A 14,868-nucleotide genomic window follows, 5' to 3' on the forward strand; every position below is an offset into this window, starting at 1 on the left:
AAAATTTTTGCCAAATTACTTATTACAACCTGAATGAACATATAACTCACTTTCAAAACTAGAGCACAGCTTGTTTTTTTTAGCAGTATGCAAATGGAAGTGTTCATCATGCCTTGTCATATAATAACACAATATATAATAAAAAGTGCTTCCAGTGATGAGAGAACACATGGACCCCAAGGCTCTCGTATCTTGAGTTAGTACCTGAACACAGCTGAAGACTCGTGTGTTATTTCCAGTCTAATGACAGTTTAGTAACTCTGATTGGTGTGATATTGTCTCAGCAGAAGCAACTAAGAGTCCTGTTTATAGGAGCATACAAAACAAAACCCAGGTTTGGATCTGAGCTGGCAGGCGACTGCCTGTCCTCTCTGGTTGTCAGCAGGCTCCCCTGCATGGTTCTGACCATAGCCTGTTTGGCACAACACCTTGCCACGGGTCAGGGGGTGACTGTGCCAGAGACTGCTCCAGTGGGTCTCTTCTTCCTTGAAAGGGCTGAACATCATGGGTGAACTCTCAGCTGGCTAAACTGAATGTGAAGACATGAAACAGGGACAGGCAGAGAAAAAAGACCGTCCGCTCTCCTACTCTGCTTTTAAAGCTGGTGTGTGCTGCTGTGTTTTGTGCAGCACCTGAGGTGGGCGAGGGAGCTCCACAAGAAAGAGACAGACACGCTTTGCTTATGGGCCCTGCCATTGCTGGAGCAAGCCGAGAGATGCGCCGCACTGCCGAGGCCGAGGTCCTGCCGACTATTTACAGAAGCAGCATTTCCACACCGCAGGCCGAGAACTGCGGCTCGTGAGGGGAGCCAGCAGGCGGGAGCCCCTCAGGCCAGCAGGGCGGTGGAGGCCGCCTCACGGGCCCACAGAGAAGCGAGTGGCGGCGAAGGCTGGGCACAACAGCGGGGGACAGAGCGGAGCAGGCTTTTCTGCCTCCCTCCTCCCTCGATCGGTCGCAGGGAGAGCGCTCATAGGAGCAGGAGAGAGGCGGGAAGACAGCACTGCTCCCGCAGGCGGCAGGACGGGGGACAACCTCCCTCAGGCGTCGCCAGCTAAGCACTGCGCATGCGCTATGCCGCGGCGTCTGCCACCCCGCCTCCAGCGGTTGGTGATGACGTAATCAGAGGGCGCCGTGCCAGGACTTTGAGCGATCGATCCGGGCTTCGCGCTGGCGGAAGCCGTCGTAATCCCGCGGCGCAGGCGGGTTTTCGCTCTGCCCTTCTTCCTGGTGCGGCTTCACTCCTGCGTGGGCGGGGCGAGCGCCTTCCCTGGCCGCGATCTGAGCCGGCCTCGCGAGAACTCTCCCTTTTCCTAGGCCGGCGCGGAGAGAGGTGGGTGCCCGGGCTCTGCGCGGGCCCCGCCGCCGCCTTTTCCTTCCCCACCGATGCCACCATAGGGTGTCGGGCGCCGAGCGGCGCTCCCCGCCGCAGTCCCGGTGTGGGGATGCTCCCGATTACCGCCCGCCCGGGGCCCGATGGTCGCCGGGGCGCCCGGTGCTGGGGGAGGGGAGCCGGCGGGGTTTTTCCTCCACCCTCCTCCGGCGATGGCCTCAGGGAGGCCGCGGCGCTGGGAGCATTAGGCCGCCGGGTGGGAGGAAGGGGCCGGGGCCGGGCGCGGAGCCCCGGGAGGCGGGGAGAGCCGCTGGTCGGTTCGCCCGGCGGCACGTGGGGCTCCGCGAGCGGCCGGGCGGCCTCCCCGGTGCTCCCGGCCCCCATAAGGCGGGGCGCTGCGGTGGGCAGGCCGGGCCCGCGTTCACCTGAATGGTTTTCACCTGGGGTGGTCGACGTGCCCCGGAGCGACGTGCTGGGGCTTGTGTGGGGTTCTGTCCGGCTTCGCTCGAAGCATGTGGCCGAGCAGCCGGGATCGCAGAGTCTTTGCGGTGCTTGTGGCAGAAGACGTGTTGCTGGTGACAACTGAGGTGTTCTTTTGCGTTGCAGAAAGGCCATGTTCAGCTCTAGCGCAAAGATTGTGAAGCCTAATGGCGAGAAGCCAGATGAGTTCGAGTCTGGTATATCCCAGGTATGTGTCCTTTCCTGCTGTTTGGTTACCAACTGCAAATTACAGACACAGTGTTGTGACAGTTGTCTGGAGCTTAAACTTCGAGGGTGATGCTGTCTAAGCGTGTACTCTTTCCTAATTTTATGGAGGGCTTGTGTTCCCACCAGTTGAACTTGTTGCATCTGTCATTGTTAAATCTTTGATATTGGCTGTGGTAAAAAGCATATACCTGCTCTACAGGCACCATGTACAGGCCTCAGTCCCAAGGGTTCTTATGAATTGAACGGTATGTAATGGATTATTCTGCAACTTCACTTTCCTAGGCTCTGCTGGAGTTGGAAATGAACTCTGACTTAAAGGCTCAGCTGCGGGAGTTAAACATCACAGCAGCTAAGGTAGGGGAGACCTTCTCCATAAAGAATGGTTTGGTGACTTGCTCTTTGCATGTGTTTTAACTTTTGCAAATGTTAACATATGAGTTGAATGGTGTCTTTAGCTGTTTCTTACAGGCTGTGATTGTTTTCCTGTATGCTGTTTTGGTTTATCTTCTGGTATTTGCTGTTAACATGTAGGATTTTGTCATAGGTTGGGTTTTTTTTGGAACTGGTCTGAAAAGTCATTGTCAAAACTCAAATGGCAGTAGTTTGGTATTTTAAATAAATGTATTTAAAAGAAAGCTAGCTCTACTTTCTATCTCTGCAAACTGAGCGTGAGATCTGAAACTCACTTTTTATGTGTGTATATTGGCCGGCAATGTAGGCATTACAGAATCTTTGTCAGGAACATGAACTGTAATACTCTCTGTAAAATCCGTTTGTTGTAAATCCTCTTTTATGTACCAAGTAATAGATAGGAGATGGATTGAAGTAATAGACTGACTTGATCACATAGGTTAGCCTGTTTTTAAATTTTAGTTTTAGTTTATAAAGGCAATGAAACCTTAAGGAAGAAAAAGAAGAAAACTAGTGGAAAAGGAGGAAGAAAATTAGTGTTAGAATTTGTCAGCCTTGGAGACTGGATGGAACTTGTGAAGCTGCTTGCTATAACCAAAAACTTCAGTAGGTTGCTCTTTGGTTCTTGCCCAGGCCCACCAATATTCACACAGACACAGATGCTTGACTGCTTAAAGTTAAGAATCTGGAAATGCAGAAGTTGGCTTGGTGCATGAGTTCAAGGGCCTTCAGAAAAATTGCTTTGCTGCTGAAGTACAGCAATGTGTACTGTCCTCAACGAGGAGTTCTTAAAATGTCTTTGTTGTTTAGTTCGTGCTTAGTTTTATTTGTGAGAAATTTCCTGTGGGCATCTGAGTTAACTCATGTGGGAACGTAGCTGGTGAAAAACAGTTCAGCTTTCCGTTCTGTAGGAGAACGAGGATGTCTGCAGTTGGGGTCATAGGAGAAGCCTATACAAACTTCTTTGGTTTCGATCAACTGCTGGAGACAGAAACCAGGGGAAAAAGTAATCCACGTTGGTGTGTTGTAAACCTGGCAATGCAGGCCTTGGCAAGTGGTGAACAGAAGATGACTTCCATGAAGTAGCAGCTCAAAAATAAGAGATTTATTATTGTAAACTGTCTGGAGTCTGCATTAGAGGCAAATAATTTTTGAAACTTTGTATGATCATCTAAGTACCACTGCAGATATGATGATAAGCATTCAGTGTAGTTAGGATTCTAGCATCTGAGTCCCATCCTGCAGAAAGAATGAGCTTTGCTAGTCAAAGGATGTGACTGTGAAAGGAGTGGTGGGATTGATTGCCCAATCACTCCTTTAGAGTAAAACAAGCACTCTGACAGAGGTTTTTCTGTTTAATGCTTGCTCTTAAAGGCATTAAAACAGGTACTGCTTTCTGATGCTCCTTCTCACTCCGCTCCAAAGTTGTAAGCAAGCCTATCAAATATCTCTGTCAGAGGATTCACGATCAAACCAAACACTGCTTCTTGACCCCTAAATAATGTTTACTTTCTACTTCTGTTTCAGGAAATTGAAGTGGGTGGTGGCAGAAAAGCCATCATTATCTTCGTACCAGTTCCTCAGCTGAAATCTTTCCAGAAGATTCAGGTGCGGCTAGTTCGTGAGCTGGAGAAGAAATTCAGTGGAAAGCATGTGGTGTTCATTGCTCAGGTAAAATGCTTAGAAGCATAAAAATGTTGACTCGAAGGGATCCCTGAGGGCATCTAGTCCAGCCTCATGCTTGAAGCAGGACTGTTGCCAACATTAGATCAGGTCAGCCATGGTTTTGTCTAGCTGAGTCCTGACAACATCCAAGAACAGAGATTCCACAGTGTCTCTGGATAACCTGTGCCAGTGCTGCACTACCTGTCATGTCTTGTCATTTCAAGGTAACGATGATATAGTGCATATTTTTGTACCAGCAGGAAATGTAATGAATGTCCTTCTGTGGATGTAAGCTAAAATAGCCAAGGCTATGTAAGCTTGGTGAGATGTGAAGCTTTTTGGAAGAGGTTGTAACTTACTTGTTCTGGCCTCTCTTCTTTAGAAGTTTGAGAAGCAAAGCTTGAAAGTTAAAGGGAGCAAATACTATTAGGAACTTTACTATGCTTACATAATCTAAGCACTTAAAATTCAGGTTAATAGGAGAGGAAGGAAAAACTTGACTCGAGTTCTGAATTTATGGAAGGAGCTAAGCTGTGAAAAGGTGATAGAGGGCTCTCTGAGCAGTACTAAGGGGTGGACAAATTCTGAAGATCTGTCTGCAGAGTGGACAGTTGGTTGTTAGACTGAAGCTCTTTTTAGCAAAAATTCTTTGTAACATGATTTTAAGAGCCAGAGTACCTTACCCTGAATCTTTATGTGGCCAAGAAGACTTCTTTTAATGAAGTGCCTCTGGCTCACTTGAACTAAGTGCTTGAGAATTCCCTGTTGTTTTAGTAATCTGAATTTTAGAAGGGAATACGTGCAGCTGTTCTGCTGTAGGTGAAATGCTGTTGCTTTTGAACGTGACGTGACCCAGTTTGGATTACAGTAGCATCATCATGAATACAGTCATGCAGAGGCTGTGATGTGTTGGTAGAAAATACTGCAGGTGGCTGGCTACAACTGCATCTAAAATGTTTCATCTAAACTGCATCTCAGTGTTTTCTGCTTCCCTGTCTGCAAGGGTAGATGAAACTAGTTTTTCTGATCTGAGCTGGTATAAATACCTGTAGATGCTGCTTTGGAGCAGATTGCGTTTAAGCCAGGGTTTGATTGGATCGTGTAATACATCTCATTCTTCAAACTAGTGTTTCGATCTCAGATGTCAGCTAGCTGTCTGTGGGACTGAGATAGCCTCTGCTGTGAAGCAGAGTAGTAAACTCAATGTAACAGAAATTGTCAAATTCTTTGAGATTTCTGTTCCCAAAGAAATGTGTTCAGATGGCTAATATGACACAGTAAACTACCCTGGTGATATTCATGGGGCAGGGTGGGATGAAATACAAATCTTTTATTTCAGTGTGCTGAATACAGGATCAGTAGATAAGAAATAAATCAATACGAGTACTTCAGCTACTGTAAGTAATATCAGGTTCTAATCATATGGTTTAGGTTGGAAGGGACCTTAAAGATCATCTAGTTCCAACCCCCCACCATGGACAGGGACACCTCCCACTAGACCAGGTTGCTCAAAGCCCCATTCAGCCTCGTCTTGAACACCTCCAGGGACGGGGCATCTACCGCCTCTCTGGGCAACTTGTTCCAGTGCCTCATAAACCTCATAGTGAACAATGTCTTCCTAATACCTAATCTTAATCTCCCCTCTTCCAATTTGAAGCCATTCCCCCTCGTGCTGTCAGTACATGTGCTTGTAAAAAGTCCCTCTTCAGCTTTCTTGTAGGCCCCCTTCAGATACTGGAAGGCTGCTGTAAGGTCTCCCTGGAGCCTTCTCTTTTCCAGGCTGAACAACCCCAACTCTTTCAGCCTGCCTTCATAGGAAGGGTGCTCCAACCCTCTGATCATCTTCATGGCCCTCCTCTGGACCTGCTCCAACAAGTCCATGTCCTTCTTGTGCTGATCACTCCAGAGCTGGACGCAATATTCCAGGTGGCGTCTCACAAGAGTGGAGTAGAGGGGGAGAATCACTTCCCTCGACCTGCTGGCCATGCTTCTTTTGATGCAGCCCAGGATATGGTTGCCTTCTGGTCTGCAAGCACACATTACTGGCTCATGTTGAGCTTCTCATCCACCAACATCCCCAAATCCCTCTCAGGGCTGCTCTCAATCCATTATCCACCCAGCCTGTATTTGTGCTTGGGGTTGCTGCAACCCAGGTGCAGGACCTTGCATTTGGCCTGGTTGAACTTCATGAGATTGGCATGGGCCCACTTCTCCAGCCTGTCCAGGTCCCTCTGGATGGCATCCCTCCCCTCCAGCATGTCAGCTGCCTCACACAGCTTGATGTCATTGGCAAACTTGCTGAGGGTGCACTCGATCCCACTGTCCATGTCGCCAACAAAGATGTTGAACAGTACAGGCCCCAGTACCGACCCCTGAGGAATGCCACTTGTCACTGCTCTCCACATGGACAGAATCACAGAATCATCAGAGTTGGAAGGGACCTCTAGAGATCATCTAGTCCAACTCCCCTGCTAAAGCAGGATTGCCTAGAGCACATTACTCAGGACTGCATCCAGGCGGGTCTTGAAAATCTCCAGAGAAGGGGACTCCACAACCTCCCTGGGCAGCCTGTTCCAGTGCTCTGTCACCCTCACCGTAAAGAAGTTTTTCCATGTATTTGAACGGAACTTCCTGTGTTCTAACTTGTGCCCATTGCCCCTCGTCCTGTTACTTGGAACCATTGAAAAGAGCCTGGCTCCATCCTCCTTCAACCCACCCTTTAGATACTTATATGCCATAATAAGGTCTCCCCTCAGCCTTCTCTTCTCCAGGCTAAAGAGTCCCAGCTCTCTCAGCCTTTCCTCATAAGGCAGATGCTCCAAGCCCTTAATCATCTTAGTTGCTCTTCGCTGGACTCGCTCCAGCAGTTCCCTGTCCCTCTTGAACTGGGGAGCCCAAAACTGGACACAGTATTCCAGTTGTGGCCTCACCAGTGCAGAGTAGAGGGGGAGAATGACCTCCCTCGACCTACTGGCCACACTCTTCCCTATGCAGCCCAGGATTCCATTGGCCTTTTTGGCGACAAGGGCACATTGCTGGGCCATGGATAATTTACTGTCTACATTGAGTGGTTGGACCACAACTCTTTGAGTGTGACCGTCCAGCCAGTTCTTTATCCCTGGCCAGATTTAATTCTATCTGGGCTTTAGCTTGCCTAATCTGGTCAGTGGCTGCTCACACAGTTTCTCTGTATTCCTCACGGCTACCTGTCCTAGCTTCCATCCTCTGTCAGCTTCCTTTTTGCTTTTGAGTATGTCCAGGCGCTCCTTGTTCATCCATGCAGGCCTCCTGGTGTTTTTGCCTGACTTCTTAGTTGGGATAGATTGCTCCTGGGCTTGGAGGAGGTGATCCTTGAATACTAACCAGCTTCCTTGGGCCCCTCTCCTCTCCAGTGCTTGATCCCATGGAACCCTACCAAGCAGATCTCTCAAGAGGCCAAAGTCTGCTCTCCCGGAGTCCAGGGTAGTGAGCTTGCTGCACACCCTTCTTGCTGCCCTAAGGATCTCGAAGTCTATCATTTCATCATCACTGCAGCCAAGGCTACCCTTGAGCTTGACATTCTTGACTAGCCCCTCCTTGTTGGTAAGGACAAGGTCCAGTATAGCTCAGGTCCTCCTCCTCATTGGCTCCTCTACAGCTTGGAGAAGGAAGTTGTCCTTGATGCATTCCAAGAACTTCCTGGATTGTTTGTACACCACTGTGTTGTCCCTCCAACAGATAGCGGTGTGGTTGAAGTCACCCATGAGGATCAGCGTCTATGAATGCAATGCCACTCCTATCTGTCTATAGAGGGCCTCATCTGCTCCATCATCCTGGTCATGTGGCCTGTAGCAGACCCTCACTGTAATGTCTCCTGCCCCTGCATTCCCTTTAGTTCTGGCCCATAAGCTCTCAGTTGGCTCTTCATCCATCACCAGATGGAGCTCCATACACTCCAGCTGTTCATTGACATATAGGGCAACACTCCCTCCTTGTCTCCCCTGCCTGTCCTTCCTAAAGAGCCTGTATCCTTCCATTCCAACACTCTAGTCTTAGGAGCCATCCCACCACGTCTCTGTGATGCCAATGAGATCAAAACCCTGGAGGCTTGCGCACATCTCTAACCCTGTTGAAGCTGACTTACTGGCTGGAGTGGCTGCAAATCCTTCGTGCTGCTCTCCAGGTGGCCTTCCTTTGAGGTGTTTTATCCGTGTTTTCCTGTTGGCTTCTATTGCCTCAGGAGCCCCTGGCTTATCTCCGTAAGACTTGGAGTGTGCTGCACTGTACCCAGCACATCTTGGAGCAACAGGTTGAAGGCCCTCGCTAGCACCCCATCCCTCAAACCTTGGAGTATTGTCCCTTAGCTTGTCATGAGCAAGCCTGATGATACCCTCCCCTCGATCAAGTCTAGTTTAAAGCTAGCCCCGCTAGCTCGTGAGCAAAGACCCTCTTTCCCTTTTGAGAAAAATGAACCCCATCTGATGCCAGCAAGCCTGGTGCCACATAGGCCATCCCATTGTCAAAAAAAACCCAAAATTGTGACGGTGACACCAGCCATAGAGTCATGTATTAGCAGACTGAGCGCATGCTTCTTTCAATGTCTGGTGTAGCTGTAGGCAAACTTCAAGCTCCTTTTTAGGTGCTTCATGTGTTTCTTTCTAGTGTGTGGGGGGAACTTGCATGTGTATTGGTTGGGGTTTTTTGAGTTGATTGTAAACATTAGTTACTGAGAAATGCCTTTTTTTTTTTTTTTTTTTTTTCTTCCTTAACAGAGAAGGATTCTGCCCAAGCCAACAAGAAAAAGCCGCACAAAAAACAAGCAAAAGCGTCCCAGGAGGTGTGTAAATAATATTGATTCAATATGACAGCCTTTTTTGTAACTTGATAGCTAAGTCAAGTAATGTTTAGTTGACTTTTTGAGAAGCCATTGAAGCAATTGTGTGGTCTTGTCCTATTCCTTACTGCTTGAAATAGTATCTGGCATTTGACTGCTAAAGGATGCAGTAATAAGCTTGACTTTGGGTGCTGTGTTGCATTTCTTAGAACTCCATCTGTATGTCTAGCTACAGCTGTAGCTGATTTTTAGCCAGCAGTAATGGTTTAAGAAACTCCAACCTGCTGTCTCTGTTATCACAGTGTGCTGACAAGAATTTTTTTTTTTTAAGTTGTAGGAAGACCCACATCACATGTTAGACTGTACAGAAGGCAGGGCTGGCACACTGAAGGGATGCAGTGAGGGAGAGAATGGCTGAGGAAGGGTGTAGGTACGAGTAGTCTCGCTGGGCATGAGTTTAACAGCAGTAGTGTAGTCATTTGTGTTAAATGGCCTTCTTGCTCTCATCTAATCTCTTTATTGCTAGATGTGCAACACTGCTATGTCTATGTGGATGTCAGTGCCTCTTGTAGACTGTTCTTCATCTTACTGTATCATTACGTAGTCCATGTCTTAAAAGTTTGTCCTCTTTATGGCATGTGGCGTGTTCCTGTAACTTCTCCCAGCCCCAGTGTTATACCTGTATCGTATCTGTTACTGTATTTTGAATTCTTTGGGCATGGATTTTAAAAGTGCAGTTTCATGTTACTGCTCTAGCTGAAGTCCTGCCTTTGGAGGGCTCTGTGTTATATTAAAACTACTATTGGACAGCAGCTAGAGAAGTTGGCATCTGTGTACCTGATTAGCATGCTGCCACTTTCCGCAGGAGCAAAAAAAGGGTGTGCAGGGCTATCCCTTTCTCAGACTGAGACTAAATCAGACTAGTGGTGTTGTAAAAATGTGATATGTATATTGCAAAGTATAGAAATGATTGAAGTTTGTCTCCCTTAGCTATCTCGACCTTTGCAAGTTTGAAATGCTGCTGTAGACACGGGTCTTGGTTAATGGTGATGCTGCCTTAAAACTGCAGATAGGGAAGCTGGAAATCTTACTAGTCATCTAGACACATACACAAAATAACCTGGATTAATTTTTCTCAATTTGGCTCACTTCCAGACATTTCTACAAACGTAGACATCAGTCAGTCTTCTAAGCATGGATTAAACTTACCAGTTAGATTTCTCCAGTAATACATTTGGTGTTTTAAACCACTTGGGTTTAGGCAGATGCAGAAACCAGTGTTTTCAAAACTGGGTTTCCTGTGAACGTACTCTATGTAGTTAAAGATACTTGCACCCTTAAACTCTTCCGCTAAGTGTCTTTGGTAGAATTGCAGATGGGACAACTTGGTTCTGATTGAAACAAAATTTTCCTTAAATGTGTAGAAATAAAAGAATGTTTCAGGGCCGTTGCTGCAAAGCAACGTGTGATCTAAAAGGTCAGAAACCTGTTTGCTGACTTTTTCCTCTTATGCACTCGTTAAGTTTCTGTATGCACTGTCGAATTCAGCTTTTATTTTTGCATGATCTGCAAAATGGTGTGGTATTATCACACTGCAGCATTAAAAAAAAAACCCAACAACAAAACCAAACCCAAATCAAAACACAACTGAATTTTAGGTAAAGCATGCTGTGGAAGGTTTAAAGCTTAGCGAACTGGAAAATTTGGCAAGAGGACATGTTTTAACAATACAAATATGGCATTTCAGCCGTACGCTTACTGCAGTGCACGATGCCATTCTTGAAGACCTGGTCTTCCCAAGTGAAATCGTGGGCAAGAGAATCCGCGTAAAACTGGACGGCAGCAGGCTCATAAAAGTCCATTTGGACAAAGCACAACAGAACAATGTTGAACACAAGGTAAATGAAAAAATCTTTACTTTTTCATGCAGGCTGTGGTAGCATTCTGACATAACGAAGAGGCTGCTTATGTGATATAGTAAAAGACTGCCTTTTGGCTTGTGGCAGTGGAGATGCTTCTGTTTGTATTCAGAGTGAGATGCTGAAGATGAGGCAAGAGAGTTTTGAACTAAAGTTCTGGTTCAACTTGCCAAAACCCCTGGATTCTAAAGTAGATATATTGGTTCCCTCATGGAAACGGACAGTGTTTTGTTGAGGGTTTTTTTGTTTGTTTGGGTGTTGTGGATTTTTTTTTTCTGTTTGTTTTAAGTCAAGCACTTAGTGTTGACCTTAAACAGATGTGCTTGGTACAACCTGAAGTCCCCCATCATTTTGCTTAGTTTTTTTCTGTGGGGACATGTTTAGGACAGCTCAGCTCTCTGGATGTCCTACGGTTGCAAATAAAAGAGGTTCCAAATGTTCTCCAGAAAAGCATGTCTTCTGTGGAAATGCTCAGCTGCCTTAATCTAGAAGAAAATGGTCAGCTTGAGAGTTCACTTCAGAGTGAAGGCACAGGGGGAAATAGTATAGTACCTAAAGTATGTTAACATAGATTTTACTTCCCTATACAGTATGTATAAATAAGATTGTTTGTCTTTACAGGTGGAAACATTTTCTGGTGTCTACAAGAAGCTCACAGGCAAAGATGTGGTGTTTGAATTTCCAGAATTCCAGCTGTAAAGTGCAAAAAATGGCTGAATAAACAACTGTTCATATAACAGAGTAATTTCATTTAAATTTTGAATTCCATAAAAACAGGTGGGGATTAACCGGTTCATGAGACTTCTCTACCGTCTGGATGAGTGACATTTGTGTATCAACATGTTAAGTCACCAGCGTTTTAATGGTAGCCCTCATAGGTTGTTCTTGGCACTGTCACAACACAACTCTGGACAAAAAAGTCCAGAGTCTGCAAAAATAATTGTCACTGAAAACCAAACTGAATTGATATGTTCCTTTTGGGGAGAATGGAGAATTACTGTAGGGCAGTGGAACTCCTGAGTTTTGCACACAACAGCACCAGATGGAGACCTACATGTTCCTGACACTGGAAGAAGTCTACCTAGCAGGTGGTGTGACCTATGAAACATGGAGTGATAGCATCTGAAAAAGGGGGTTGAATTTTTGGGAAATATGTTGGGGGAGGTATAGTTTAAATTTGAGGTAACTTTCTTGCTCTTTGAATGGCAAAATTACATTCCAGTTCTTACCCAAAAGTGGGTTCTGCAGCTTCTCACCTTTATCAGCATGAAATGGGGAGACATTTTTACTTCTGCGTGCTTGACTGCCTTGCTGGACACAAACTACAGTTTTTTTTAGACATTGATCTTGCTTTCAGGAATAATGGATTTTTGAATCTCCATATATTAGCAGTATGTAGATGTATCACTGTTGAGTTAACCTTCCTCATGGCTTATAACTGAAGGCAGGGGTAGGTATGCCAGGGTGAAGCTGGAATGTTTGGGGGTTTTTTAGATGGTGTTTTAACATAGTACATGCTTGGTGATATGGGGAGAGGTGGGGAAGGACTAGCTGTATCCCAGCAGTTGGAGGCTGCATGATAGTGTCCTGAAAACACTACAGTTTTGACTTGGATATTTGTTTAGAAACACTTTCAGCAAGTAACTTCTCTTTTTTTTTTTTTTTGGTTTTTTTTTTTTTTTTTTTTTTTTTTTTCCAGCTTGGGGGGAGCATGGAATTGGGCATGTAAGTGCTCTCAGCAATTTATATGAATTTAGTACTTCACTGTACTGAACAGGTTATTCACTAAAGTGACAAGTGATAGGATGAGAGGAAATGGGTTCAAGTTATGCCAGGCGAGATTTAGATTGAATATTAGGAAACACTTTTTCACTGAAAGTGTTATTAAACATTGGAATAGGCTGCCCAGGGAGGTGGTGAATTCGCCAATCCTGTTGTGTTTAAAAAAAGGGTAGACATGGTACTTAGGGACATGGTTTAGAAGTGGTTTTGTCAGGTTAGGTTAATGGTCGGACATGATGATCTTAAAGGTCCCTTCCAACCTCAACAATTCTGTGATTCTATGATTCTATTCTGTTACTTGGGAGTAAGTGGTTAATACAGTGAAAGGCAACTAATTACAGAGCCTATTAGGTGGAGAGCTTAGTAGGTAACAGCCTGTGTACCAGGAGCCCTTAATAACGTGCATCTTCCTACCTGAGAGTAGATGGAGGACAAGTGCTGCTGGCTGAGGATCTTTGTACCTTTATTTCCTTTTCCCATTTACTGTGGTTTTGTTTGCTTACTATTCGATACCTCTCTTCTTTGGTTGGGAAGACCTAAAAGGTTAAAACAATTGCTTTTGCATTGGAAAAAGTGAAGCTTTTGAAGTCATGCTGTAACTTCTGTTTAGTAGGGTGGGACAGGTAGCGATATGCTGTTACTTTTGGTGCAGACAATGCAAAGAGAACAAGGAAAACACACCTGCCCTGTTGCAACTAGTAGTTAATTTCCTGCTACTTACTGACAAGGCTTGAATGTTGGCACAAAAAAGCAGGCTGTATCTTTGGCATAGCTTAGGGCCTTTTTCTCCTTTTCAGACTTCTGCCTCTGGAGTATAACTTTATTTTTTGACTGTTGTTCATCTTGGAATGATTCAGCTTCCCTTCGAATTAGGTGAGGGGAGTTGCAGGTATATAATAACCCCAAATCCTGGCTGCTTGTGTGGAGAGTAATCACAAAAGATTTTGTAGCAAAAGGAGTGCTAGAGCTTTAGAATTCAAGTTTTCCTTGTTAAAATGGGCATTCAGGTTGGAAACACCACCCCGAGACCCCCAAAGTAATTCTAGTCTCAAGTCAGACGTGTTACTAAGCCTGCTACAGCAATGACAGATGGTAGCCTGTGCAAATAGATATTTGCTGGGTGTGTGTTGGAAGAAGCAGCCTGGGGAGTATTTGGAGACTTACCAGATGTTAACTACCTTTAGTTAGATGTTGGTGAGTCTGCTGGGGCTGTGTAACATCTGCAAGAAGAGGTGATGCTCAGACAGCCGGCTTCAGTAGACAGCATTTCTTGTTTCATGGTGAAATGCAACTCGGGTTTCATCTCTTCATAGTAATAAAAATGTCAGCGGCGTTTCTAGTTTTGAAGCACCGGGAGGGGGGTAAGCGGGGGAGGAGAAATCTAGTAAACTGAATATGAAGATTGCAAATGTTCCCAGGCATTGCCAGCTGGCTATAGATTTTTCTTGGCTCTTGTTGCAAGCCCTTTGAACTGTGTGAAATGCAAAGGCCCATGATGGCCCCATAAGCAAATTTTTTGAGTGAAAGGATAATGCTGTCAAAGCCATTTATGGTTCTTACGTCAACTAAGCTGCAAGTAAAGGTGGATTTTTGTGGCATAAAAATACCAGGCTGTGAGCTTTGCAAAAGACTTTAGTCCTAGTTTACCTTTATTCACGGACTCCCTTGTGTGTAAGTGTCAGTGATACAGTCAGACAACTCCCTCTGTCCCTTGACAAGCACATCAAGTGAACGCCTGCAATCTGGAAAGTCAGTTGATGCCATCTGGTCAAGTGCTAATGAGGCTGCCGGAATACTGGTGTCAAATGTTACCTTAACCTAAACAGACTCCATAGGAGATGATGCTAGACTTTTCCTATACCCTTCATGTGCTGGTGCAGTTGAACTCTGAACGTGTGATTCCTTAGGACTTTATCAGCTGGTCCGCAAAAAAAGCGGTGGGGCACTCTGTACCAAGACCCTGTGCAGCAGTAGTACATGGGTAGCGTCAATGTGAAGAGACTGTCACATACCGAAGAGTATAAAAAGACTGATTTATTTTGAGCTACTGCAGGATAGAGGAGCAGGGCCTTTACATCTGTTTGGTGCTCTTGAGACTTGCACCTTATATTCAAGCTTTCATTGTTTATTCCATATGAATCCTTTGCAAATGTCTTTGAATATTTTTCTCTGTGGGGAAAGCTGCTCCTGGCTGATTTCCCTTTGAAAAGGTGTGTAGATGTGTTAAAATTCCTAGTGTG

At 45.6% G+C, this 14,868-nt stretch overlaps 1 protein-coding gene across 1 annotated transcript; it reads left to right on the plus strand.

Moving 5' to 3' along the window:
- Positions 1–1,283: 1,283 nt before the first annotated feature.
- Positions 1,284–11,583, plus strand: RPS7 (ribosomal protein S7). Its single transcript, XM_082481639.1, has 7 exons — positions 1,284–1,330; positions 1,937–2,018; positions 2,321–2,392; positions 3,977–4,120; positions 8,866–8,930; positions 10,675–10,825; positions 11,468–11,583. Exons 2-7 carry the CDS (start codon positions 1,944–1,946, stop codon positions 11,543–11,545), a joined length of 585 nt encoding a protein of 194 aa, XP_082337765.1. The 5' UTR covers positions 1,284–1,330; positions 1,937–1,943; the 3' UTR covers positions 11,546–11,583.
- Positions 11,584–14,868: the final 3,285 nt, after the last annotated feature.

This window comes from Vanellus vanellus (assembly GCF_965231255.1).
Source record: "Vanellus vanellus genome assembly, chromosome: 3".
NCBI classification, from domain to species: domain Eukaryota; kingdom Metazoa; phylum Chordata; class Aves; order Charadriiformes; family Charadriidae; genus Vanellus; species Vanellus vanellus.